The sequence below is a fragment of the Cervus canadensis genome, chromosome X, assembly GCF_019320065.1.
Source record: "Cervus canadensis isolate Bull #8, Minnesota chromosome X, ASM1932006v1, whole genome shotgun sequence".
NCBI classification, from domain to species: Eukaryota; Metazoa; Chordata; class Mammalia; order Artiodactyla; family Cervidae; genus Cervus; species Cervus canadensis.
Window position 1 is genome coordinate 24,564,788 of NC_057419.1, and position 26,428 is coordinate 24,591,215.

General features: G+C 42.0%; 2 protein-coding genes across 9 annotated transcripts in view; one reads left to right on the top strand and one right to left on the bottom strand.

Annotated features, from left to right (window-relative positions):
- Positions 1–15,564, top strand: part of CNKSR2 (connector enhancer of kinase suppressor of Ras 2) — a 269,368-nt gene extending 253,804 nt beyond the window's left edge. For 4 of the 8 annotated variants that reach the window (XM_043458299.1, XM_043458300.1, XM_043458303.1 and 1 more), the window contains 2 exons: positions 10,951–11,147; positions 13,130–15,564. In XM_043458299.1, coding sequence (XP_043314234.1) covers positions 10,951–11,147; positions 13,130–13,345 — 413 coding nt within the window. In that variant the 3' untranslated portion in view covers positions 13,346–15,564. Of the gene's footprint in view, positions 1–3,421; positions 3,444–3,718; positions 5,454–10,950; positions 11,148–13,129 lie in introns of those variants that run through there. The other 4 variants (XM_043458304.1, XM_043458307.1, XM_043458305.1 and 1 more) reach the window with 2 other exon arrangements.
- On the bottom strand, positions 15,131–18,885 carry KLHL34 (kelch like family member 34). Its single transcript, XM_043458308.1, has one exon. It carries the CDS (start codon positions 18,811–18,813, stop codon positions 16,855–16,857), a length of 1,959 nt encoding a protein of 652 aa, XP_043314243.1. The 5' UTR covers positions 18,814–18,885; the 3' UTR covers positions 15,131–16,854.
- Between the last annotated feature and the right edge of the window lie 7,543 nt (positions 18,886–26,428).

Genomic DNA, 26,428 nt, shown 5'->3' on the forward strand with positions numbered 1-26,428 from the left:
AAATTTGCCCTCAGGCTCACCAATAATGGAAGTGAGTATATGGAACCAGTTTTCTCTATAACTCAGAAGTAAAAATCTTTGAAAATGCTGTTCTAGCTTAAGCACTTCTTATTTCCATTTGTATGTATTTCCTTCTGTTTCATTCATTAAGGAAAAGATTTATTTTTTACCTATTTTGTATTCAAACTGAATCGTTCTCTTGCAAATGTTTGTACCTCTATCCTTACCCTATAATCTATTAGCCTGATTACATTTCTTAAAGTTACACTTCTAGAAATTCTATTTCTGCTTATAATTTGAGTGGAAAGAGTTTTAAATTCATAAAACAACAAGGGAAAGAAATATCCTTCTCACCATATCCTACATAGATTCAGTCTGTAAAGAGCTGGCATGAGAAGTGGATCCACACTGGAATAAGTCATCCTATACACAACATGGCATTACATCTGGGTACACCATTCACATCTCGAGGGGTTTAGTAACAGGGAAACAGGATCTTTCTCTTTCTACCCACCTGGGCTGGTGGCCTCACAGTCAAAGGTTTCAGTGATGAATGGAAGCTCAATAATTATTTAAGTAATATGCCAAACAGAAACATTACTGATTTTCTTGGGCTAGCATAGATATATTGCTTTTGTTTCAAAATGTACTTGATTAAAAGCTTGTTAAATAGTGAAGTATATTTTAAGAGCAGGAAGTAGGGAATGGAATGTTTTTTATAGTTGGGATATTGACCAAAAGAAAAAAAAACAATCAAGAGTCATACAATTTAAGTTTTTGTTTTTGTTTTTGTTTTAGAAACATGCAATTTCCTCTTGTCCTTTAAAAAAAAATAAACAGGCATAAAATTTTGTTGTTGTTTAGTCCCTAAGTTTGTGTCTGACTCTTTTGCAACCCCATGGACTGTAGCCCACCAGGCTCCTTTGTCCATGGGATTTGAGTAAGGGTAAAGTTGTCAGTTTGGAGATGTCAGAAATGGCAGTCCGCCCCAGTGTTCTTGCCTGGAGAATCCCATAGACAGAGGAGCCTGGCGGGCTACAGTCCATAGGGTCGCATAGAGTCGGACACAACTGAGCGACTAAGCACAACACAGAAGTAGGCAGAGAGAGAATGCCTGATGAAAATACAAAGGGAGGGGGAAAAGAGTATTGAGACCCAGAAAGGGACTTGCAAAAAGTTGAAGACACATAGACATGAGTTTCGCAGAAGTTAGGCTCTCAGAGAACACTATCTTTATGAAATACGTTTTTGTGTTTTAGAGGTTTCATGTAGATTAGCCATATACCAGTCCATTGTATCTGACCCTTCTCACCTGCCAATGCTGTTCATACTTGAGGTTCAGAATGCACACACTAAGACATAGATTCAGCAGGCTTGAGTCTGGAAGTATCTGTTTATTTGTTCTGTTTGCCTCAAAAATAAAGAGGAGCTATTTAACACTTACCTAAAAGTACATCTTTAAAGAATTTATTCAAGCAGTATACCACAGTCTCTTTCATTTTGCCATATTCTCAGTAGACCAGGATATTTCCATCAGATTTCTTGGCAAAAACCTTGAGATTATTTGAGTTACATAATACAATGTTATACTGGTGACAGGACTGAAAATAAAACTCTGTGTGATGTGTCCAACTACAAAGCTTGTGACTTAAAAACTCCTTATATGTGCAGTATAAAAGTTGGCATCACTCCAACCAGCCCTCCACACAGTGTAGCCCATCGCAGTGTGACTGGCCTGGTGCTCAAGGTCTCAGACTGCAGTGGGCAACAAGAATCACCTGGGTTGCATGCTTAAAATGCAGATTCCAGAGTTCCATACCCAGAAATTTTGATTGAGTAGAGTAAGGGCAGGGCCCAGTAATCTGTATTTAACAAACAAACCTCTACCCTGAGATTTGGTAACCTCACCACTACTAGTTGAAGAGACACCTTGCCAGAGAGTTACCTTCTCTTATGTTAGTATATACAGACTTGGAAATAGCTGGGCTGCTGAGTCGCTTCAGTCATATCCGACCCTTTGCGACCCTATGGACTGTAGACTGCCAGGCTTCTCTGTCCACAGGATTTTCCAGGCAAGAATACTGGGGTGGGTTGCCATTTCCTCCTGCAGGGAATCTTCCCCACCCAGGGATCAAACCCACATCTCCTGTGTCTCCTGCATTGCAGGCGGATTCTTTACCGCTAAGCCACCTGGGAAGCCCTGGAAATAGCTGTAGCCACTTTGAAATAGTGATCCACGCCTCCCCCCCGCCCCATCCTGCACGTTGGCAAGGCCTCAACTGAGGAGGTATTTCCAGTCTCTTGAAGTAGAATTTCCCAATCCTATATAAATGGTGTCTTAAATGTAACTAAGATGTGACTTGATTACCAAGGCTCTAGTTCAGATTTAGTATGGGTTGAGTTCACTAGAAATTAAACCATTCATGTAACTTGTTTTTGAGCGGAAAATATTTGAGTTGCAGAGATAAATTAGAAACAGTTTAAATTTAAGGATGACCTTGTGCCAAGCATTAGATTGCCTCTGACTTTACCGTTTGAAGTTCCATGACCTTATGAAACAGAGTGGTAGAATCCAGAGTTAGCATTACAGTATTATAATTTTCTTTAAAAAAAAAAATAAGGTGTTGTCTTCTCTTTCATTTGACCTACCTATGACGATTACTTAGTTTCCAGCCCCTTTTCTGCAAAAGAAGGTTATGATATGAGAAACAAAAATTAGATCTGCTGATTTCTGAAGCATACTGCATCCTATTTTCTAAATACTGTGCTGTGGGCAACACACTCCCTTCCCATTTTATAAAGGAGCTAGTAGTGAGCAACATGCTGTCTCTGTTCCCTCTCCCAGTTTGTTCCTTTTTCTTGATATAACTCAAAAGGTACTAAAGGATGTAGCAAACAAAGATCTGCCCTAGGTTAGAAAGAAAAAAAAAAAAAAACACTGACTGGTGTCTGGTGGCAATATTTGAACTCCTCAAAATCCAAAATAAAATGAACTAAAAGAGACTACAGTTTATTTTTAGCCCACTTGTTCTGAGTTTTCCAAGTCATTCAGAAACTTTAGTCTCTTCTAGTTTCTTAATTCCTAAGAATGTGGCTTGTGCTCGGGTGTCAAGTCACCCTTTCATCACGTTGACCGTGTGAGAGCTTTTCACCTCTGCTCACTTTGTATTGGTCCACATTCGACCACTTCCTTGGAGTCACACTAGCTGGGCTTTTCTGTCTCACCACTCAGCACGTGGTAGCATGTGAATCGGGCTGGTTAGATAGAAGGTAGACCAGAAAACTTTTCCTCATACTTCTTGACTGGATGAATTTGAGGAAAGATCTTGTATAGAACTACAGTTTATTTTCTTAGAAGACTAATCATTTTACATGTGTGTGGAGAATAGTTTTAACATAAACTTTCTGATTAAAATTACAGATACGCATGTACAAGTATAGAGGTGAGAAAAGATATATCTGTGCTGTGTATTATTTTGTATACATAAGATTGGCAATTCGAGATAACCAAGCTTAAAATAAAGTCCCATTTTCGGCCAAGTAGACTTGCATGCCAACACAAAGACATTATGGTATTAAAACCATATGCAATTCTAGCCATATTTTTCTCTTCATGGGTATTGCATGATGGTATTTCTAATACGAATACTAATATGCTTTGGAAATAATGGCACTCGCAGGTCTTTCATCATATTGTATCACTGCTTTATCATATTAGGCTAATACACTGCGAGAGTTGGTAGAACCTCTCCATGCCAAATCGGATCCACTTCTGTTGGCACTCAACCCATTGGACTCACAGATTGATAAGCTAATGTTTAGAGAATTTAGATCGGAGAGAGTCGGCACGACGCAGACTTAACATCAACCTCTTGCAAGCAACTAAAATGGCCTCGTCCTTGCTGTTTATAACAGAAAACAGACTTTTAAAAGCTTAGATCATCAAGTGTTTTGGATTGGGGGCCTCCCTAAAGGGATATTAAGAGGGGCAGGCCACTCTTAAGAAGAATGCAAGCTTTCTTCACTGGGACTAGCATAAGATCAAAGCCAATCAAGATGGAGCACAGTGACAGAAAACTGCTGTTTCTGTGGGTGAACAGAGGCAAAGGGTACTGACTGGGAAAGGGCTCAGTTGTGTTCTCCTGTCACAGGAAAGGAGAGGGATCAGCTCCAATAACTAGAAACCCTGGCTGTTCAATGGACTCTTCAGTGGCCTCTTGAAGGCAAAGCAGAGAAAGCAAATTCTGTGTGTTAAGTGTATTTTGCATTTTTAAAACTTGACGTGCTGTATTGTACTACATTAAGTGTAATCTATTAAGGCAAGGTATCTACAACCTGCTCTGAAACTACTATGTTTATTCTATTATAAAGTGTATTCAGGTGCAACACAGAGACTGCTTTCAGTGGCACTAATGAAGAAAATGCCACATGCCAGGCTTTAGTAGATTCCTCAGCTAAAATCCTAACTTTCTCCTTACTTCTTGGCACTTGTATACAAATGGTGTTGCCTCATAGGACAGGCATGAGCTATTCTTTTCTGTAAAATTTTCCAAATCTATAGGCTGTGGTTTTCACTTTGGAAAAAGTATTTTGTCTGGTTGTCTTTCAAAATAGTTTCAGATATTATTTAATACTATGTAACTGGGTCCCTTATGGCTCAATATTGCTTATTTTTCTTCTGTAGTGGATGTGAAATTTCCTTTATTTAGTTGGATAAGATACTCTGTAATAATTTCAATGCTAATTAATGGATATTTCATACTGTGCAATGAACAGATAATTTAACATTGTATTTGGAAATGTTTTTTTTTCTTCCTGTCGCCGCAGTGTGTGGTATTGCATAATGTGAATACTTGTAAAAATATAAATTACATAAAAATAAAAATATGACCAATTGGTATAAGATCTTTTTAGATAGCTAAATAATTTGCTAAGTATGCTTGATAGTAAATATCTTTCTAAAGAGGAGTAATCTATGCTTCTTTCTCACAAATGGAATTTGTGTTGTGAATAAAATCACATTGATATGCCTTACAGTTGCCTCTGTGCTCTAACCATTTTAATGTGTTTTTTTAAGTATATATAAAAATGATGGTTCTGATATGTAGAAATGCATCAAAAAGTATTATGTTGGTTTTAAATATTCGTGGGATTGTCTTGAGTCATTCTCCCTGTTTAAGTCATAGTAAAATTTTATGATATAAAGAATTTTAGTTTTTTCTCATTAAGGAATATGATGACTCCACATTAATTTTTTAATAATCATCTTTTAGCTTTGTTTTTAAACTGTATCCTTTATGAATTCCTGCCTAAGAACCAGGTACCTTGACCTCCATGTCTTTATATAAAATTTCTAAATTCGCTGGGTAAATATAGAATCTGTTATTTATGTTTGCAATTCTCCTTCAAAGAACCTTCCCTTTGGGTCAATAAATCAATGCCAAGGACACCAAGATTTTGCCATCTGAACTATTTGTCATAAAAACTACCCTAATACCCTGAAAATGCAACCACTTGCATAGTTGTGGCATTAAACCACATAATTCAGCAGAAATTACCTGCTTTGAGAATGAAATGTAGAATAAGCTTCAGCTCTGTCTGTGGTGTCACCTCTTTATGGAAGTCAGCTTTACTTTTGTGCAGAAGGGATTGACAGACACTGATATGGCTGTACTTAATTTTGGTGAAGCACAAGGTCATTCGGACAGGGATGGGTTTCACATATTCCTTAAAAATACACTTAGCAATATTGGTGGACTCACTCAAGCTGTCCTTTCAAAAAAAAAAGACTTTTTTTCTCCTCAGTTTTTTTCATCAGACAAATTATTGTTTTTTTGCCTAAAATAAACCAATTAATTCTAATTATGAGAAGGGTAGTTGATTACAGAGTAACAAGTAAAAGCCAAGTTTTAAAAGCATATGCTTTATAACAAACTGTTCTCCCCCCAGTTTTACAAGGCATAGCTAGTTGACTTATATAAAAACATGAATTAAAAGAACTAATCTTTCATTATAAAACAATTCAGATTATAGTGTAAACTCCTGAATGCATTATCATCTTTAGCAAAAAACCTACAGACATTGAACCTGTCTCCATTAAACCCATTAAAACTTTGGCACCTTACATATAAATAAGTTGTTCATTATGGCGCACTGGTAAATTAGTATTCACAGAAAACAGTCCTGTGTCTCAATGCAAATGCTAATTGCCTTTCATGGCAAGAATAGTGCTCCACATACTTGATGCCATTCGCCTGGAAGCCTTAGAGCACTCCGCGACCGTACAAGAACGAATACCTCTCACATTTGACTGGTGACTAATGCTACTATGTCCAGCCTTCTCCCCCACTTGTGACTTAGCCTTTTCCAGCTTTCTATGCTCATTATCCAGTTGTGTTGTGGAAGGAACAACTGTTTCCACGAGGACATCATTGTCCAATTTTAAAAGAGCACAGTTCCCTTCCAAAACATATACAAGAACTGATTATTCATTGCTGACTTGATTCTTTAAGAGCCTAGTTGGTATACTCGTTTCGTTTTGTTTTGTTTTCATTTTTTACTCTCCTTCCACACTGTCATTGCAGAGGCAGGGAAACAGCGAGGGCACCAGAATAACATTTTAGGTCGCCACATGTGTACTCTGCTCTTAATTTTCACCAAAGAAACATGAACGACATTACACAAGAGACTGGCATAAAAATTACTCAGACTGATACGGAGTCCTCTTTGGAGTACTTAGTGTCTAAAGTGAAGAAAATCCTCGCTCAGTTTAAACATTGGGTTCATCAGACACCATGTCCTATAAAAGATTGGGAAATGCAAAGAGAGCAAGGCATATGCACTCAGGGAAAGTCACAGTCTAGGTCTCTAAAGAAGGTACACATGGAGTGAGGTACAGGACGAAAAAACACTGGGATTTCTCCTCAGGTTTCATATCTCATTTTCTCGAATATCTCTTCTGCGTCTATCTTATTATATCTATTAATATAGAGTAATACATATATTGAATATTTATCAACAGAAGTGTTTTAACTGAAAAGGGTATACAATCAAAAAAGTTTAAAAACCACTGGGCACGAATGTAAGGAAATATGTCAAGCATCCTGCAGTGTTTGAGGAATGCATTATCATCTGCTAATAAGCCTTTTCAAGAAAGTTCCAACAAACTATTATTTTCTATTGGCTAATCTTTTAATTGAGCTTTTCTTTATCACTGCCTGGAGGTCATATGCAACCTGAAGGAGCCAGACACAACTATACTGATGCTCAGTGCATTTCTTAGAGTCACAGTGTTTCATGGTGTAGCTAGAGTATAAACGAAATGATAAAGAGGATCTTCTAGCCCTGCCACTATGACACAGCCAGAAACGAGTCCTCCCTTGGCTCAGAATACAAGTTATCCATAACTTCATTGGGATCCTCAAATCTATCAATGAAATTTTATATAGGAAAGAGAACTTTATATGTTCTCTTCACTTTGGTAAAATTGATATAGAAAAGTGTGTCATCTGACACAGGACTGATTTCTATGTTATAAATGTAAATGTGATTTGAGGGCAAATTTACTCCTGCGTAGACCCAGAATTTCTGAATCAATTTGATACAAATTTAAATTTCATTGTATCAGGGATACACTTCCTCTTGAGGAATCACAGAAGGTTCCTCTATATGTCCTGTGGTTTGCATGTGGTTTTCTACACTTTACCAACTTTCAGAAACCATCCATTCAAATTCGGAAAGAGCTGGGCTTGGGGCCAGTGTTCCCATGACTGAACTGGCATACTGAAAGAAAGTCAATCAGGAAGCAGACCTGACCAAGTGCTTGCCTCCTCTTCCAAAGCAAGCCTCTTCTAGGAGAAGAAAAGCAAGGGTTTAAAAGAGAAACCAGAAGAGAAGGAGACAAAGAAGAAGAGGGCAAAAAGAAGAAGTAAAGGTGCTTTCACATTTTCAGTTGCAGCAGTAGCCCCAATTGAGTTAATTGGTATTCATCTAAGAAAAAAAAATCAAGGAAACCAGTTTGAAAATTATAAAAGAAAATAAAGGTCTGTTTTTGTCTTGAATGTTGAGTTCTGTGTTGTTTTGACTGTTGAGCACAGTGAATCAGATTTCTAATGTGACTCCGGCCCTCACCCCCTTCCTCTGAAAATAAAGAGACTCTTTGTCTAGTTTTAAAATGTTTAGTAATTGGTGGCATTTTGTAGGAGCCTGGCATCTCAATCCTTCATCTTCCTCACCCCACCACTGTGTCTTGTGTCGCATATGTGTATGGTGTGTAGGGGTGGGGGAAGGAGGCCTGACTTATCTTTAATATCTCTATTCCATTCATAGCTTGGAAATGTTTCTCTGTTCTGTCTCTTTGTGATTCCCTGTTCATATGTGCTGCCCAGAGATAAATCCATGCTTGATTCTCCTTACAGCTGTCAAACCAGATTCTTTGTAGAATTATATGTTGTACTTTGGTTGAACGCTTTCCTCCTCCCCCCTCCCTTAACGGCAAGAAGAAAAAAAAGCTTTCAGTGTTAAGTCATGTTTGTCATTTTTTATATTAAATCTTTACCATTCTTGAAATAAAACTACATTGAAATTTTATTTTATAATCCAGCATGTGACTCAATATTCCACAAACTTTAAGAATTGAGGAGAAAGAAAACTGGGTAAGAATGTTTTTTCAACAAAATATATACTCCTTACAGTGTTAGGTAATATGGAAGAAGGTTATCTTAAAAATTTACTATGTGGAAATATTTCTGCCTCCCTTAAATCCTAAAACTATTATTTGAATTCCTTTTTTCTTTACCTTCCTTTAAGAACTGAAAAACGAATAATACATTAGGCTACATGAAACCTAGACTACTATAATTCACATCTGTTAGCGCTCTAATTTCTCCCCCACCCTCTGCTTTATGAAATTCTTCTGGCTTAAGATGCAGTCTTGCCTTGAGGCAAAAATAATGATAACTACTAAATAATTCCTCAGGGTTCTTTCCTGGCCTATGATTTTATGAAATGGAATTATGCTGTTCAAATGTATCCTTGTTTTTACAACTCCATTTAGTTTTACACTGAATGACCTTCTGATTTTGTGCCTTCCTGGCTCCAAACCGTTCTGTTTAAAATTCCTTATCTCACTTCAACCTTCTTAGCCCACAAGGCAGTTAGTTCCTCTTTTTACAGTCCTCTGTACCCCCAACCCAGCCCCTCAGAATCCTCTAGGTGGTGAAGGATGAGGCAACAGAAAGTGAAAAAACTGTTGTTTAAAGGGTTTTCTTTTTTTGTACTTTTAGATTATAGTTCTAACTTAGATACATGACTAGGAAGTTAAAGTTTGTTGTAGAGGAATAGTGGTAGCCGGTGCTGATAACAAAGGACTTTCTAATGAGAGAACTCAATAATCATACTTACCAATAGTTGCTAACCTTAGCAGGAAAGTAAAAAATGAATATGAAACTTAAATGAAGTCACTTTTTCTTCCTAAAGGTGATCCCTTCAAGTTAAGGTACTATGTTTGTGGGCTTTGGGGGAAGTTTTAGGTACACTCTAAAAAAAATTTTTTTTAATGCTGCATTTTAAGCATCTCGCAAATTCATTAACACCTCCTGTTTAATACACAGTTCAAATGGTTCCTGACAAAACTGGCAGTCTAGAATTCTTGTTAAAATCATGAATTCTGGAGCCAGACTGCTCAGTTGAAATTCCAACTCCACCACTTAGTAAATGTGACCTTGAGCAAGGTACTTCCCTGCTAGAAAATTAAAATCAAATAGATCTCCTCCTGGTACTGCTATGAGGATTAAATGAGATCATGAATGTTAAGCATTTACCCTAGTGCCTGACACATATAAATGTTTACATTATTACCAATTAGGGTGTCTTTTTATTTTTATTTTTAACTGTGTCAGAAAGCCTAAAATATTCACATGGACCAGGTGGAATGAATGATATTCCATATTTACTTTTTGGGCCAGTGTAATTAGCATTCCTCAAATAGGACTCTTTGGCTCTCTATTAAAGGAAATGTGATATAACCCTAATCCTATCTGCCAATCCAAGCAAAATCCAAGTTAATCTTTGTTTATCATTGAGAAAAATACATCAGTAGTCAGACAATTCAAGAATAATATGGTAGTTTGATTTGCTCAAATAGATTCAAGATGCTTTCCTGAACCAGATCTTTTTTTTTTCTTTCTCAAAAATATTTAATTGGAGTGTTTTCTTCCTTAGTCTTTCAAATGTTAAGTAGCTTCCTTCAATACTTGCCAGATTTTTACTTACATTTGCATATAAACATTCCCACATGTCATTCTAATTAAAGCATTATCATTGATGATAATTTATGATCATTTACTATATTTACAGTGTGGCAGGCATTACTATGGCTGTCACATGAAACCTAATAATCCTCTACAGCATACTTTTGGAAGATTTTTACAATCATATATACTCCAGCGAATGCCATTCCATCTTATGAATTCTAGAAAAATGTAAAACTTAGTTCATTTATTATTGCTAAACCAGGAGAGCTCTGTTACTTAGCACATCTATGCTTATCAGTATAATGATAAGGGATATTCATTACTGTTTTAAAATGTTAAATTATGTTCAGAATTGTTTCTGTGTTGTGTACCTTTTGTACTGTAACTCTTTGAATTTAATGGACTCAAGATATGTACAATGATTTACTATTTATTAAGAGAGTATTTTGTTAAAGCATCCTATTAATTGATTATTCTAAAACAATTGGCTGCCTGTAGCTAGTCTTACCCAATATAACTAGCAACTGTGGGTTTGATGGGTTGTTTTTCTTTTTTTAATGTAATAGTGTTTTCCCAATCATTCATTATTCCGTTTCTCAGATATTTTTTGTTTGTTTGTTTAGTAGATTTTTGGAGTGTCAAATCACTGTATTACACTGGATTCATATTTCTCTGTTTTTTTTTTTGGACATTGCAGGTGAAAGTAGGGAAGAAAAGTTAGGAGACTCTTTGCAAGATTTATACAGGGCATTGGAGCAAGCCAGTCTGTCGCCTCTGGGAGAACATCGCATTTCAACTAAGATGGAATACAAACTATCATTTATAAAGAGATGTAATGATCCTGTGATGAATGAAAAACTACACAGGCTGAGAATTCTCAAAAGCACTTTAAAGGTAAGATATGAAATGGAAGGAGACATTCATTTTAAGAGATTCATTCCTGAACTCAAAATCGATTATCAGATACTCTAAGGGACAAAATACAAAATGGGAGGGGGATAAATAGAATGAATGTAATAAGTGTATTTGGCCAAAAGGAAATAATCTTAACTTTATTATTAACATCTCAGAGCATGCACAGACTACATGTTATGTGACTTAGTTCTAGGAGAAAACAGGATGTAATTAATTTTTTTTTGTCCAAAAATGCAGGGCTAGTGTTATTCCTCAGTCTTTTGTTTTCCTAGGATAAATATGCCATGTTGTAGAATTGATACAGTTATTAAAAGAGCACAGCATTCATGCAGGGGTGGGTGCTAAAAGGGTTTGAGATATTTTATGAATATGTCTTGTAGCACATTTGGAGTGAAGCCACATTGTTTCATATTCCATGTGGAAATTTTGTAATTGTGCTGTATACATTAGCAGTTCCCAACTCACATGTCACTTTTTTCTTATACATTTCCATAAGCACTTACATTGTCTCCAGTCTTCTTATGCCACCCCCAGATTGGGGAGGAGGTTGTGAGGAAAGGGAAACAGGCAGGAAGTTGAAGAAGGAGCCAGAAAAGTCAGCCCCCTCACTGTGTGTCTCAGTGGAGAGGGCCTGCCATACATATTCTCCCTAATCAGACCATGCACCCTGAAAAACTCAAAAACAGAAAAGAACTGTCATACCGAGTTTGTGATGCAGTCATTTCAAGAAATAGAAGGTCAGAGAGTTTCTTTGGAAAATATTTCAGATCCATAGGCTACTGCTGAGGTGTCATAATTTTGAAACAGAGTACCAAAGAGATCCTGGGCTTCTCTGGTGGTCAGTGGTAAAGAATCCGCCTTCCAGTGCAGGTTGACACAGGTTTGATCCCTGGGTCGAGGAGATCCCCTGGAGAAGGAAATGGCTGCCACTCCAGCATTCTTGCCTGGAAAGTTCCATGGAAGAAAGAGCCTGGTAGGCTACAGTCCTTGAGGTCGCAAAAGAGTTGAACATGACTTAGCGACTAAACAACCGAAGAGATCAACAGAATAGGAAATGCATGATTTGAAAAAACTTCTGGTAGCCAGCAGCCAAGCTCTCATAATCAGTTAGCTCTCAGTTGATATTCATGTGAATGCTGTTGCAAATCCATGGGACAACTTAATGACCTTTTGATAACTAAGACCAAAATTTTTTAAAGAGCTTTAATATACATAAGAATAATTCTGGTGCCCAACTAAGGTCCAGAGATACCCTTATCACCTCCCACTTCATGGAGCCCCCATTCTCATTCAGGTCCAAACTGCCAACTGAGCATCTAGCAGAAGGAGATAGGACAATACAAAAGTAACTCAAGACACAATGTGGTAAGCCCACTCAACAGCAGTGATCAAGCATAATGGGGACTTATAAAAATGAAGGAGAAAACATTTTTTCAGTTGTTTAAGGAAGGCTTGAAGAAATGAGAGGCATATGAACTGGATATTAAAGGATGAGGAAAAGTTTCCATAGGCAGAGATGGGAAACAGGATAGGCCCTGAAGGAAAAGTAAACCATACAGAGTGCCTGCCTGTAGAAAAAAGTACCTGAGGATTTCAGTCTAAATAGTGAGTTTGAGTATCCAGTGAACCAGTGAAGTTGTTCAGTCGTGTCCGACTCTGCAATCCCATGGACTGTAGCCTACCAGCCTCCTCCATCCATGGAATTTTCCAGGTAAGAGTACTGGAGTGGGTTGCCATTTCCTTCTCCAGGGGCTCTTCCTGACCCAGGGATCGAACCCAGGTCTCCCGCATTGCAGGCAGATGCTTTTCCGTCTGAGCTAGGTAAGCCCGAGGTAAGCCAGGGAAGCCTGAGTTTGAGTATAACAGAGCTGTTTCTTCTGGGCTTTTGCGTATTAACTCTTTAGTTTAAATTTGAAAAAAATTCTATCCTTTTGTAACTCTTGAATCCTTTTGTTTTTCAGGCCAGAGAAGGGGAAGTAGCCATTATCGATAAAGTCCTAGACAATCCAGACTTGACATCGAAAGAATTCCAGCAGTGGAAGCAGATGTACCTCGATCTTTTCTTGGATATCTGTCAAAACACAACCTCAAATGACCCATTAAGTATTTCTTCTGAAGTAGATGTAATCACTTCCTCTCTCACACACACTCATTCATACATTGAAACGCATGTGTAAGTGTATTGTGCCCTCTGGCCATTTGGTACCTTCTGGTACTTTGAACAAGTATATAAGGTAGTTTTTATATCAACGTGTGGGACACGTTGACAAGCTATACTTTAATGTTACCATTATATGAAACAAACCCTATATGGTCATAATACCACTGTCTTTAATGAGCATTTGTATATTTTATATGCAGTTAGTGCTCAGCTTATGTTTACCATGTGCAAAATCAACTGTCTTCAATGATTCAAAATTAACTTTTGCAAACAACCCTGAAGACAGGTGGTCTTCAAGTAGGAAAAAAAAACACAAAAAGGCAGTTTTCTATCTAAGGTCATCTTTTCTCCCTTTAAGTTAATTTTATATAAACAAGACTTCAAAACTAAATCACATTTTTTCAGGTGCAGACATCCTTGTGGGTGGGAAAGAATTTAAACCTTTTTTATATTTATTAAAATGTTCTAAGAATTTTCTTAAACATTGCACAAAGTTTAATGCTGTAGTTTTATTTTTGTGAAATGTAGATGCGCATACATACAAGAGTTAAGCAAAATAGAAGAGCATCAACATAAGAAAAGTTCAGGTATCAAATATTCGTCTTAATAGTCTATTAACTTGTGAAAGCTGGTTAATGGAAATACTATTCCATATCCATGGGGACACTCAATGGTGTATCAGGGCAAAGCTTTGTAAGATGTTTTTGTAACTGAGACCAAAATTGAAGATAGAGCTGCTTTATTTTCTTGGTTTAAATCTTCCTTTATTTTTGTAGTGATGAAATGCTGATTGTGTACAGAGGAATTTGAGAATGAATTTTTTAAAACACACTTAACTCACCCAGAAAGGCAGCTAACATATATATATATATATAATTTCAGCCCAAACTCATGTTTTTAAACTCCAACTCCTAAAAACCTACAAGGTATAAACGGAAATGAATCAACTTCCCAGTTAGTGTCCAATTTTCCCCCTAGTCCGTTAGTGAAACTTATGTAATTATACTTCAGGCAGGGAAGTAAAATATGTTTGGTTACAGGCTGATGTGTGTTCTAATATAGAAAACAATGTTGAAAAAGAGAAATGTACCTCTCTCCTGAGGAGCAAGAGGATGATGGTCATTCAGAGAGATATTATATTGAACTATACGAGACAAACCATTTTTAGAGGTTTTTCCTAGTTTCATGATTTGTTCTATAGAGTGGATAAAGTCTATGAAAAAATCCTCTTCATATATTTCCATTTATAAGCATCTCATTTTTGAAAAGTGATCACAGCATGATAATGACTGTGCTGCTTTTTAGTGTCTGGCTGCATAACGTACAAGTCACAATTTGCTGGGTTTTGGTTTTGTTTTTTTTTCTTTAGAAGGAGGAAGAGACCCTCCTTTCCTCTTCTATATCCTGAAATCTACTTCTAATCAGCTTTATACTGTTGCCTGTACAGCTCAGTGAATGTACTTTCATCTCTAAGAGTTCAGATATTTGCCAGTGACTATTTTTGCTGTAGAGAAGAAAGTAAAAACTCCACAGCGAGGATCTTTTTCTTTGCTTTTGAAACCACCATTGAATCACTATCGTTTTGCAGACTTTGCACAACTGTACAGGAGAGTGGCCTTTCTACAGCACATTTTCAGTAATCCTATATTTAGTCAAAGTGGATGAGAAATCATGTATTAATGTTTGTATGGAATTTGGGGTCCAGTGTAATATTTTTATCATTTAAAAAAACCAATTTGTAAAAACATTTATTTACTGCATGAATATTGACGCACATTAAATTTGTGGGATTTTGTATATGTAAAAAACAAAACAAAAACAAAAAGCAAAAAAAAAAAAAAGAAACCTCTTGTCCTAAAATGAAGTGTGCTTGTTACAGGTGTTTAGACTTGTTGATGTTTACTAGACCAAATGTGTACATTTACTTAAAAATATCTGTACCTGATGGATGTGTCGTGGATACAGTGGCCAGATTGTGCCCCTGTCAACAGCGAGCAGTTGATGGAAAGACTAGCTGTGTTGCTACTAAGCGGCTTTTATTTTGGTGAAGTTGGCTCTGTTGTTTTAAATGGTAAAAAGTAAACTAATGAATTTTAAAAGACTCGTGGCTAGCTTAGCATGAAAGAGACCTTTAACGCTATATATCTGTACATTTTATTGCATTAGTTTCAAATCTAGGAGAGAGGCAGCACTGTAAACTGAAGTCAAATAAATTCAGCTCTTAATGAATCCTTATAAAGCACCTATTTTATTCATGCAGTCCACATCACATTTCTTTGTGACCAAATCACACGCCACTCCACCACCCCCAGTTACAAGTTTTAACTTTGTCACTCCACTGTGGTATAAGCCAGAAGAGGCAATGTCCAGTATATACAAGAATCTTCTCTGAAATCCTGCAAAATCAAGTTGGTTTCCCATTTACCTGACACAAACTTTAAAATTTCACCTGCTGCTCTTTCCTTTCTCTGTGATTCTTTTGGGAAGGTGGGGTAGAGGGTCTGGGAGGCAGGGGTACCATCAAAAATAAACTTAAAAAAAATTTTTTTACAAGTATTAGCTACAGCGTGTCTGCAGAATGAACATTTAAAGAGGATGAAAGAAATAGGGGCTTTCTTAGCTGCTGCTGCTGAGTCGCTTACGTCATGTCCGACTCCGTGCGACCCTATGGACTGCAGCCCACCAGGCTCCTCTGTCCATGGGATTCTCCAGGCAAGAATACCGGAGTGGGTTGCCATTTCCTCCTCCAGGGGATCTTCCCAAACCAGGGATAGAACCGCTTCTCTTATGTCTCCAGCATTGGCAGGCAGCTTTCTTACCACTAGCGCCACCCAGGAAGCCCCTTTAAGTGTTCTACTAAATCAGAGAAGCCGGATTATTATGGCTAAGGGCTGTACAAATAAAACTTAAAACCAATAAGCTGCCAAAAGTCAGAGCAAAGGCAGACTAGGGTAAGTAAGGATGAAGTACAGAAAAATGTAACCTAGGTTATTTTCTCCAAAAATAAAAATAAAGTGCTTTCTAGGAGATTTTTTTTTCTCAGTTCCGTATCTATATTAAACAATCAGAGCAGAACTATAACCATGATTCTGTATCATAAAATCATAGTTCTCCCTACAATGATTGCATGTTTTTTAACCAAGGCACTTTCCCTTCACTATTTATTCAGATAATGCCATCTTCTAGAACCATTTATTACAGTCATTATACCTAACAATTTTCTGGTCTGGTATATAACTTATTATGGTACGTTTTTTGGCTGTTTGGCACAAAAATAATCACTGTTTAGAACCTGGGAAACACTTTTAAGTACAAGAGGGAAAATGGGGTCATATTTTATTTTCGAAAGTCCATCTCCAGCCCAACATGAGAATTTCTAGAAATCCCCAGCTCACTGGAGATGATTCACATATCCTTCTAAATTTGATCCCTCCTGTCTCCCATTCTCAGAATAAGGGCAAATGTTTCTCTTTGGCCAAGCCTAGGAAAAGCCCACGACTTGCTCCTCCCTAGCTCGGAGGCTGCTTAACCCATTAAGCCCAGCACAAAATCCGGCGTCTCCCCGGGCTCTCCCTCCCTCTGCTCGTCCCCACCCTCTGGCAGCTGCAGCACCGCGCACTGCAGGCCGCTCCAGGCCCAGGGCAGCGCGCAGCCAATGTCCTCCCAGCGGTCCAGGTCGAGGTCATAGCCCACCACGTTGCGGGTGGGCACCTGGCGTGAGTCCCGCCACTTGAGGCCGCCCAGTAGCAGCACCGTCTCCTCCACCAAGGCCAGCCCATAGCAAAAGCGGTCGTAGGGTAGCGGCCGCAGCCGAGTCCACTGGTCGGTGCTGGGGTCGTAGCGCTCGATCTCGGAGAAGGGCTCGTAGCGCCCCAGAAAGGCGAACACCGCCCCGCGCAGGGCGGCCATGTGGTGCCCGAAGCGGGCCGTGCCCATGGGCGCTCTCTTGCTCCACGCCTGCTCCCCGGGGGCCAGGGAGAACACCTCCCGGAGGCTGCTCGCGCCGCCGTCGCCTCTCCCCGCCTTGCCCCCGGAGATGTACACGACGCCGCGGTCCCCGACGGCGCCCGCGTGGCCGTGCAGAGCCCGCGGCAGTGCCCCGGCCGCCGTCCAGCGGTCCCGGCGCAGGTCATACATTTCCACCGAAGCCAGCGCTTGGCCGCCCGCGCCCAGGCCCCCGACGGCCAGGAGCCCCTCGCCCACGGCGCCGCACCAGAAGTGGGCCCGTGCTTCCCGCATAGGAGGCGCGGTCGTCCACACGTGGAAGCGCGGGTCGTAACGGTGCACTTGGGCCGTGACAGCCCGCGGGCCGTCGGCTGGGGGCGAGCAGGCGCCGCCCGACGGGCTCTCCCCGCCCAGGACGAACAGGAAGTTGCCCGCGACACACACGCCGTGCCCCAGCAGCGGAGCAGGCAGCCGCGTGAGGCTGCGCCAGCGGTGGTTGTACACGTCAAAGGCCACCACGTCCTGGGTGAGCTCCCACTCCTCCTCCTCCACCTGCTCCTCTTCCTCCTCCTCCTCCTCCTCTCCCTCCTCCTCCTCCGGCGCCGGCGCGGCGGCCCTGCCCCGGGCTGCCCGCGCGGGGACCACGACTTCCTCAGTCACCACCTCCCTCCCCCGGCGCCCCCCGACCAACAAGATGCGGGTTTGAGGGCTCCGGACGCTGGTCTGCTCGCCCTGCAGGAGCGGCTGGCGGGAGGGCGACGTGTGGTAGTTGAGGGCCTGGATGATGAGGCCCTTGACCCGGGCGGGCAGGGTGAGGCCGGAGCCCGAGTACACGCGCCGCAGCACGTCGGCGGGCACGAGGCCGAAGCGGACCCGCTCAAGGAGCTGGGTGCAGTGGGCCAGGCGTTCGGCCTCAGGCTCCTGCCGCAGCCAGGCCAGCGCCAGGCCCAGCAGCCGGGCCTCGGGCACCCGCGCCACGTCAGGGGCACCCAGCACGGCCCTCAGCGACGCGGGGTTGAGCTCCAGAAGGCCGGCCGGGCCCGCGCCCCGCGCCAGCAGCTCCCTCAGGTGGGTCACGATGCAGCGTTCGGCCGCGCCCAGCGTGTGCGCCAGGCCAAAGCGAGCCGCCACGTTGGCGGCGAAGCAGCAGTTCTCTGGGGCCAGCTGGCGCTCCAGGTAGCGGCCGCAAAGCCCCAGGGCCTCGGTGACCTGCAGGTAGCTGGCGGCCTCCAGCGTGTCCTCCACTGTGTCCATGGAGAGAGGCAGCCAGGCGGTGTAGATGAAGTCCAGCAGGCGCTGCAGGCCCGCCGCCGACGGCACGTGCAGGTGGATCACGCTCGCCCGGGATTCCCGGGTGTGACTCTTGAACAGAGCCCTGAAGTAGTCGCTGGAACACGCGAGGAGCGACCTGTGCGCCGGGAACTCGCTGCCCTCCGCCTCCAGCGTCACGTCGCACAGGAAGCCCTCGGCGCGCAGCGCCTGGTAGCCGGTGAGCAGCGAGCCGCCATGAGCTTTGCAGTAAGACAGGAAGTAACTCATGATGCCCAGGGCGGGAAGCGGCCGGGCCGGGGCTGGGGCCAGCCAGGCGCGGCCGGAGGCATCCCGGGACACGGAGCCCCCGGGCCCCCCGCGCGAGCCGAAGAGCCCCTAGCAGGGGTCCATTTTTGCCTGCTCAGCTTAAAGCCCAGGCCTCCTTCATACAGGTCCGCAGATCTGCCCGTACCCTTCTCAGAGCAAATCTGGTAGGGAAACGATTTCCAGAAGCACCTAGCAGCGGAGAGAGCCGAGTTTGGAGTTTTCCGGGAGGTGCAGGGTTCGGTTTCGGCGGCTGCCGAGGCTGCCAGCGCGTTGCCCAAAACCCCCTCCCCGGCCCTGTTTGGGGAGCCCACACCTGCGCGCCTGGGGCCGCAGTGGCCGCGCACCATCACCTGGAAGGGCGGAGCTGCGGTGGATTGACTCCCGGGGGGTGCTGGATCTCCGACGGCCCAGATGCACAGATGGGGCCGGACGAGGGCTGTCCGGGAAGTGCGGGGCGAGGGCTCTGACCTCCTGGGGGGTGGACAAGGAGGGTTCTGCGGGCACCGGCGAGGGCCGGGGACAACTAGCTAAGGGGCAGGGGGGGTGAACTTGTTCCGCGCGGAGGATCAAATCAAAGCCTGGGGGATTAGGGAGGAGGGGCGCGGGTCAGCGCGACGGGTCGGAGGCGTGATTGGGCGCCACACATAACATGCCAGTAGCTCACAGTGACAGGAATAGCGCGCGGCCTCGGCCTCCCTGGCGCGCCCCGCCCCGCTCCCCGGCTGCTGGCTGAGAACCGAGGGCGCGGGAGGAAGCGGCCCGGCCTGGGACATGACTCTCGTGACCCGTCAAGCCGCCGGTCACCAGGGGGTCCCGGTAACCCGGCTGGGGGTGCGGAGAGCGCTCACCGGAGAGGCGCGAGTCGCGGGGACGCTGCGCTTGGTGGTGTCTGGGGAGGGGCGCTCGGATGGGCCGGAGGACTGATGGCCGGGGCTTTCCCGTGGCTGGGAAAAAAGCCCCTGGCTCGCAGCTTTCTGCCTCAAGGAGGCCCTAATTAATCCTTCGGGAGCGGGGATTAAGCGGCGATTTTGCGCGCTGACACCCAGGAGCCCGCTACGCGCAGAGGAGCCGCTGGCCGGAATCTTGCCCCGGCGAATCCAGGCTCCCAGCCAGTGGCGCTCCGGCGCACGCCCCTCACCTGGACTCACCCTTGCGTGATGCTGGGCCTACTCTGCGCCCTTCCCGAGGTCGCTGGCTTGTCTCACACTCCGCTTTCGGGAGTTTGCGCCCACCTCGCTCCCCGACCCCGGCTGAGTTCTCCCTTCCTGTTCTTAAACCCTGCCTCGCCCATCCCTTGGCAAAGTGGACGAGGAAACTGTAGGTGACTTGGGTTTTCTGCTTTTGAATGACCACTTCCTTTAAGAAAATAAGTCTTTGCAGTTTCTCTCCCCGACTTTCCAGTGTATTAGTCGCTCAGTCGTGTCCGACTCTTTGCGACCCCATGGACTGTAGCCCACCGGGTTCCTCTGTCCATGGAATTCTCCAGGCAAGAATACTGGAGTGGGTAGCCATTCCTTTCTCCAGGGGATCTTCCTGACTCAGGGGTCGAGCCCCGGTCTCCGTCATTGCGGGCAGATTCTTTACCATCTGAGCCGCCGGGGAAGCTCCAGGCTTTCCAGGCTCTGATCTAATTAAGGCCCGCCCCGTCCTCAGTGCTGGGATGTGATGATGGGCAATAAGGTTGCAAAGCTGGCAGAGGCTGCAGTTTCAAAGCGCCCCTCCTCAGGAAGTTATTTTTATAAGGTGCACCAAGCACAGAAATGATGGCTAAAACCACCCTAATCTTGAGACATTAGGAAAGCCTTTCTCCATCTCCAGCACGCTGCTCTTAAAGAACTAAACGATTAATATAACTGCTCTTTCTTGCCAGTTTGAAAGGTTCTGTGTGTTTTGCTTTCATCTAGAATTGATTTTTCTGTTTTCTAATACAACCTCTCTGGTAATCTATTTTAAGCAAACCTTTTGAATGAAGTGACTTGCATTTCTTACAGTTGAGGTTGTATTTCATTAAAAAAAAAAAGCCAAGGAAGGATAAAATTCTATCATTTTCTGCCTGGTATGCCATTGGTATTACAAGGTCTCCACTTAGAAGTAATTCTTGAAGTACATAAAAATAAGTAAAATGATTTTGCTTTGTGGTCAAAGATGGAACTGTTGTATGAATTAAATTAGACAAATTATAAAATGCAGGCAGAGGCTCAGGTTAAGGGCTTGCTTAAACTCCAGAAGCTAAAAATACTGCAATTTGAATTCCTAATGTAGAGCTACAGATGGATTGGGGGAGGAGAGGATGCTGGTTGGTTTAGGTTTTTCTTTTCTTTTCTTCAGTACTAAAATTCTTAGCTCAAAAATAAAATACCAGCTTGGTTCACTATGCACAGATCTGTATGGTGAAGTTAAATGGGCTTTACTCAACCTGATAGAATTTTGCTAGAAGGGATATTTGACATCGTTTAGCCAAACCCTTTCCCTTTCCTCCCCCAATTTCTTGTTTTTCTTTTTAAAAATGTGGCTTATGAGCCCCAGAGGGAGTACGGCTTGTCTGGGTGACTTGGATATTGAGTTACAGAGTCTGGACCTATATTATGTGACCTCATGTATGATAAAAATAAAGTAGTGCAGGGCACAGTGAGTTGATTTAAACCAAATTTCAGAGTGATGAAGTTTAAGCACAGTTTTTAAAACAGCGTATTTTTAACCCCCAAATTGAACCACACATCCCATCAGCTCTGTCCATCAGCATGCATTCAGTTTGAATCCAAAATGTCACACTTACTTGAGAATAGGGATGCTGTGGAAGACTTTAAACTCTTGACATCAAAAATCCAGTTTTAAACAAGTATCTGTTCATCGCCAGCCCAACATGCCACTTTAACATATTTTGCCATTGAGGATATAATGAACTGTGTTAAGTGAGAAAATTTTCCTATTAGATGTGTCTACAAGGTCTTCTTTAGAAAATGTATTAAAACTGCCAATCCATCCAAGAACATTATTGTCATTTGAGTAGCATTTATGGAAAGTATCAATATTTTAATTTCTTGGCAATATTAAGTAGGATGTGATTGGTCTGTTGAAAATAATCAGCTTATAAGTTGTCCTCCCCCTTTAGACTATGAACTTCTTGAGGCCGGGAACTATTTCGTGATCTTTTTATGTCCATCCCCGTCATAGTCTTTGGCATAAGTAATGGTGAGTTGAACAGATACAGGGAATGACACTGTCAGTGGGAGGAGTAAAGGGCTGTTAAGAGGGACTTGACTTAAGACAATTACTTCTTTCTTTCTGCTTCTCTTTCTTCCTTTCACACAGCTGCAGTTGCAGACACCCCCTGATACAGCCAGGAACTAACATCCCTAGGAATCAAGTGGCTCACCATGAGTGGCCCACAAGTGAGAGAAGGTTGGACCGTGTCATTCAACTCTCTGTCCCACATCCCTAGTCCTTTACCAAGACCAGCCCCACATGGCTCTTGGCATCTAGTCGGACACACTACTCTTCCTCCTCCTCCTGGGACGCATGGCCCCAGGTGCTCCAGCAGCTCCTCCACACCCCACTTTGTATGGCCAGGCTTCTGCTAAAGGCCCAGCTACACACTCCAGTGTGCCTGTTGGGACCCTGCCCTTTCTCTGAGCCCCTCACCCCATGTCAGGACTGTGACCTGCTGTCAACCATCCCTTTCATACATCTGCATCTCCTGTGACAGAGCCTAGAACTAAAGTTCTCCTAGCACCCGTCTCACTTCCCACATCAAAGTAGCAGTGCTAGTCAACCATGGCACTCCACATTCCCTGAATGGGCCCTACCTAGCTAAATGTAAATTCCATAGTTCCCACCTCTAAAATAATTGTATTTGTTGAAAAAATTCCACAACTAAAAACATCCATGTATAATGGACATTTACACTTTTTTTGCAAATGTAATCTGCAATGGTAACAGCTTTGTTGAGATATTGTCCATATAATACACAATTAACTTGATCAGAGTGTACAATTCAATGGTTCTTAGCATATTTCCAGAGTTGTGCAAACATCTCCAGAATCTCATTTTGGAACATTTTCATAACCTCAGAAAGAAACCCCATGCTCTTTAATTCTCACTTCCCTGTACCACCTGTCCCCCAAGCCCTAAGCAACCACTGCTCTATTTTCTGTCTCTATAGATTCTGGATATTTCATGTAAATGGAATCATGTAATACATGGTCTCCTGGTGATTGACTTCTTTGACTTAGCATAATGTTTTCAAGGTCCATCCATTGTAATGCACTTTTGACGGAAAAAAATAAAAGAATTTGTATAATAATAACATTGGGAACTTTTTCTCAAAACCACAACATTCTAAAATGTGCTGTTTGATATTTAAGCTACAGTTTTGTCAGGTTAACTCTTCTGTTTAAGAATTTTTTATATGTATTTTTATTTTTTTTGGCTGCACGGGTCTTAGTTACAGCATGTGGGATCTAGTTCCCTGACCAGGGAACTATGTGACCAGGAAAAAATGTGGGTACTAATCACATCTACCGTGACCATATTGAACTAACAGAAAGTCAGCAACATCTGTGTACATCTAGGGAGGTCCTGAGGCCCCAGCATTCCCACTTCAAGAGAAGAGTGGATGGGTATATCTGTGGTCCCAGGAGCATCAGCTGTTGATGGTATCATGAGGATCAGACACATCTTACCCAAGTAGTGCTTAACACGAAATGCTGACTAGGCCTATTGCCCATTAGGCAGTGAACAGACTTGTCCTCAGGGGCTGCATAGCTACAGACTGGTGACCCCAAAGATGCAGACAGGTCACAGGACCAAGTTAACTGAAGTGCTGAAGGAGGTTGGAACACACTTTCATTCCTGTGTGGTCCACTAGGACAGCAGTCCAGCAGTCATCTAGCATCTGCCAACCCTCACCCTCCAGGTAGACCCTGTGGACCAACTGAAGGATGGCAAGCTTTGGCACATTCCCACCCACGTAAGATTCCTGAGGGTGTGGCCCTGCTGTGCTCTTTGTTTCTCATCCCAGTCTGTCCCTGTCCTCTCATTGAGACTTCTTATTCCTCTGAGCCTCGCGACCAGTTGTGACTTCGTCAGCAACTCATCCCTTTGTGCTTTTACCTACAGAAAGAAATATGTTTAGTACAGAGTTAAAAGAGTGGGCTCTGGGATCAGCGTGCCCAGGTACAAATCTTGGCTCTACCATCCTCAAGCCATTAGACTTGGAACAATTTGTGTGGCTCCCAGTTTCAGCTTTCTCATCGTAGGAATACACATGACAGGACTGAGGGCTGTGTTAATAGCACTGGGTACACTGTAGATAATAAACATAGATAGATATTCTCCCTGAATACATTAGGGAAATATACATAGTCCTGGAAAAATTTTCTTTTTTAATTAAAAAAAAATATTGGAGTATAATTGCTTTACAGTGTTAGTTTCTGCTCTGCAACACTGTGAATCGCTGTAAATATACATATAATATCCACTCCCTCTTGAGCCTCCCTCCCACCCTCTAGGTCATCACAGAGCACCAAACTGGCTCCCTGTGTTATACCGCAGCTTCCCACTAGCTGTTTTGCACATGGTGGTTATATATGTCAGTGCTACCCTCCCAATTTGTCCCACCCCCTCCCTCCCCTGTGTCCACAAGTCTGTTCTCTTTAAGTCTGCATCTCTATTCCTTCCCTGCAAATAGGTTCATCTATACCATGAGAAAACGACTTTCAGTGAAGAGTTTACATATATTGTTAATTCTCCCTCAGTGAAAATACTCAAGAACCTTACAGAAAAGCATAGAATAACCCTTGAACTATGGTATTTAATAGCAAGCATCAATTGGTACAATATATTGACTTTTTAAGCCACCTTTCATTAGTAATTTATACTCTGATAGAAAGGAAAAATCATCACATGGGAGAGATCAATCAGTAGGTTCATGACCTACTGGGATTTTACTCTGGATCCTCCCATAACACTTGCTCAAAGGCACTCACGTTTACTTAGGGGCAGAGTAGGGCTTTGAATTCACGTTTCAAGAGCCCCTATCATAGGACTCTGAAAAATAGTGGCAAGCGGGGTATCCTTGCAGTCGTGTTCTTGGATTTTAAAAAACAGCAGAAAGGGATTTTCACAAAGCAATTCTTTCAGCCAAAAATCCATGATGAATAAGTTTGTGTAGTACAGATGTTTAATAGTAAATATTGAACAGTTTTACAAACTGGCCTTGTAAGCAGAGCACATCATAAAAGCCTGTGACTGTTAATTGGAGGGTGTACCTGATACCACAGTGGCCTGGTAATGATGCTCTGTGTTGGTGTTCAGACTAAGGGTTATGCAGGAGATCAGCCATCTTCCTGTCCTTATGGGTATGAAAAGTGAAAGTCGCTCAGTTGTGTCCAACTCTTCACGACCCCATGGACTATACAGTCCATGGAATTCTCCAGGCCAGAATACTGGAGGGGGTAGCCTTTCCCTTCTCCAGGGGATTTTCCCAACCCAGGGATCGAACCCAGGTCTCCACATTTCTTACAATTGCCTCCTTGCATAATAATATATAATAAATACTGTTTGCATTTTTCTAACATAACATACATTTTCCCCTTAAATAAACTATGTTGTTAACTTTTCTTATCTTTTTTCAAAGACAGAAATTTTAAAATCTTGACCAGAAAATAAAAGAATAATAAAGAAAGCAAAAAAGCCAAAATCTTTCCATTTAGTAACCACTAACACTGATGGGATCATGCCACAAATGCTGTTTTAAAGTAAAAATTTTTCTTAACTATATGTTTTGTGGATATTCCCAAGTAAATGTATATGGCTATAAATATCCTTTATAATGTTTGTATAGTATTTTATAGTATTTAGATGAATATAGCAAAGTTTAGCAAGTCTTGTTCTAATGGATATTCAGATAACTTCCAGGTTTTCATTCTTTTTTAAATTTTTTTATTCTTATTGGAGTGTAGTTGATTTACAATGTAGCTTTAGTTTCAGGTGTACAGCAAAGTGAATCAGTTATATATATACATATGGCCACTGTTACTGTTTTTTAGATTATTTTTCCCTATGGGTTATTACAGAGTACTGAGTAGAGTTACCTGTGCTATACAGTACGTCCTTATTAGGTATCTGGTTTGCATTTAGTAGTGTATATATTGTCAATCCCAGTCTCCCAGTTTATCCCCTTCTTTCCCCGTTGGTAACCATGAGTTTGTTTTCTACATCTGTGACTCTATTTCTGTTTTATAAATAAGTTTATTTGTACCATTTTTTTAGATTCCATATATAAACAATATATGATATGTGTCTTTCTCTGTCTGACTTCACTCAGTATGACAATCTCGAGGTCCATCCATGTTGCTGCAAATGGAATTATTTTGTTCTTTTTTATGGCTGAGTACTATTCCACTGTATACATGTACCACATATTCTTTACCCACTCCCGTCATGTCTTGTAATATTGTAAATAGTGCTGCCGTGAACATTGAGGTACAGGTATCTTTTCAAATTATAGTCTTCTCCAGATATATGTCCAATTGTGGGATTGCTGAATCATATGGCACTTCTATATTTAGTTTTT

Coding starts and splice junctions, on each gene's coding strand:
- KLHL34 (XM_043458308.1), bottom strand. CDS start 18,813: ATGAGTTACTTCCTGTCTTACTGCAAAGCTCATGGCGGCTCGCTGCTC.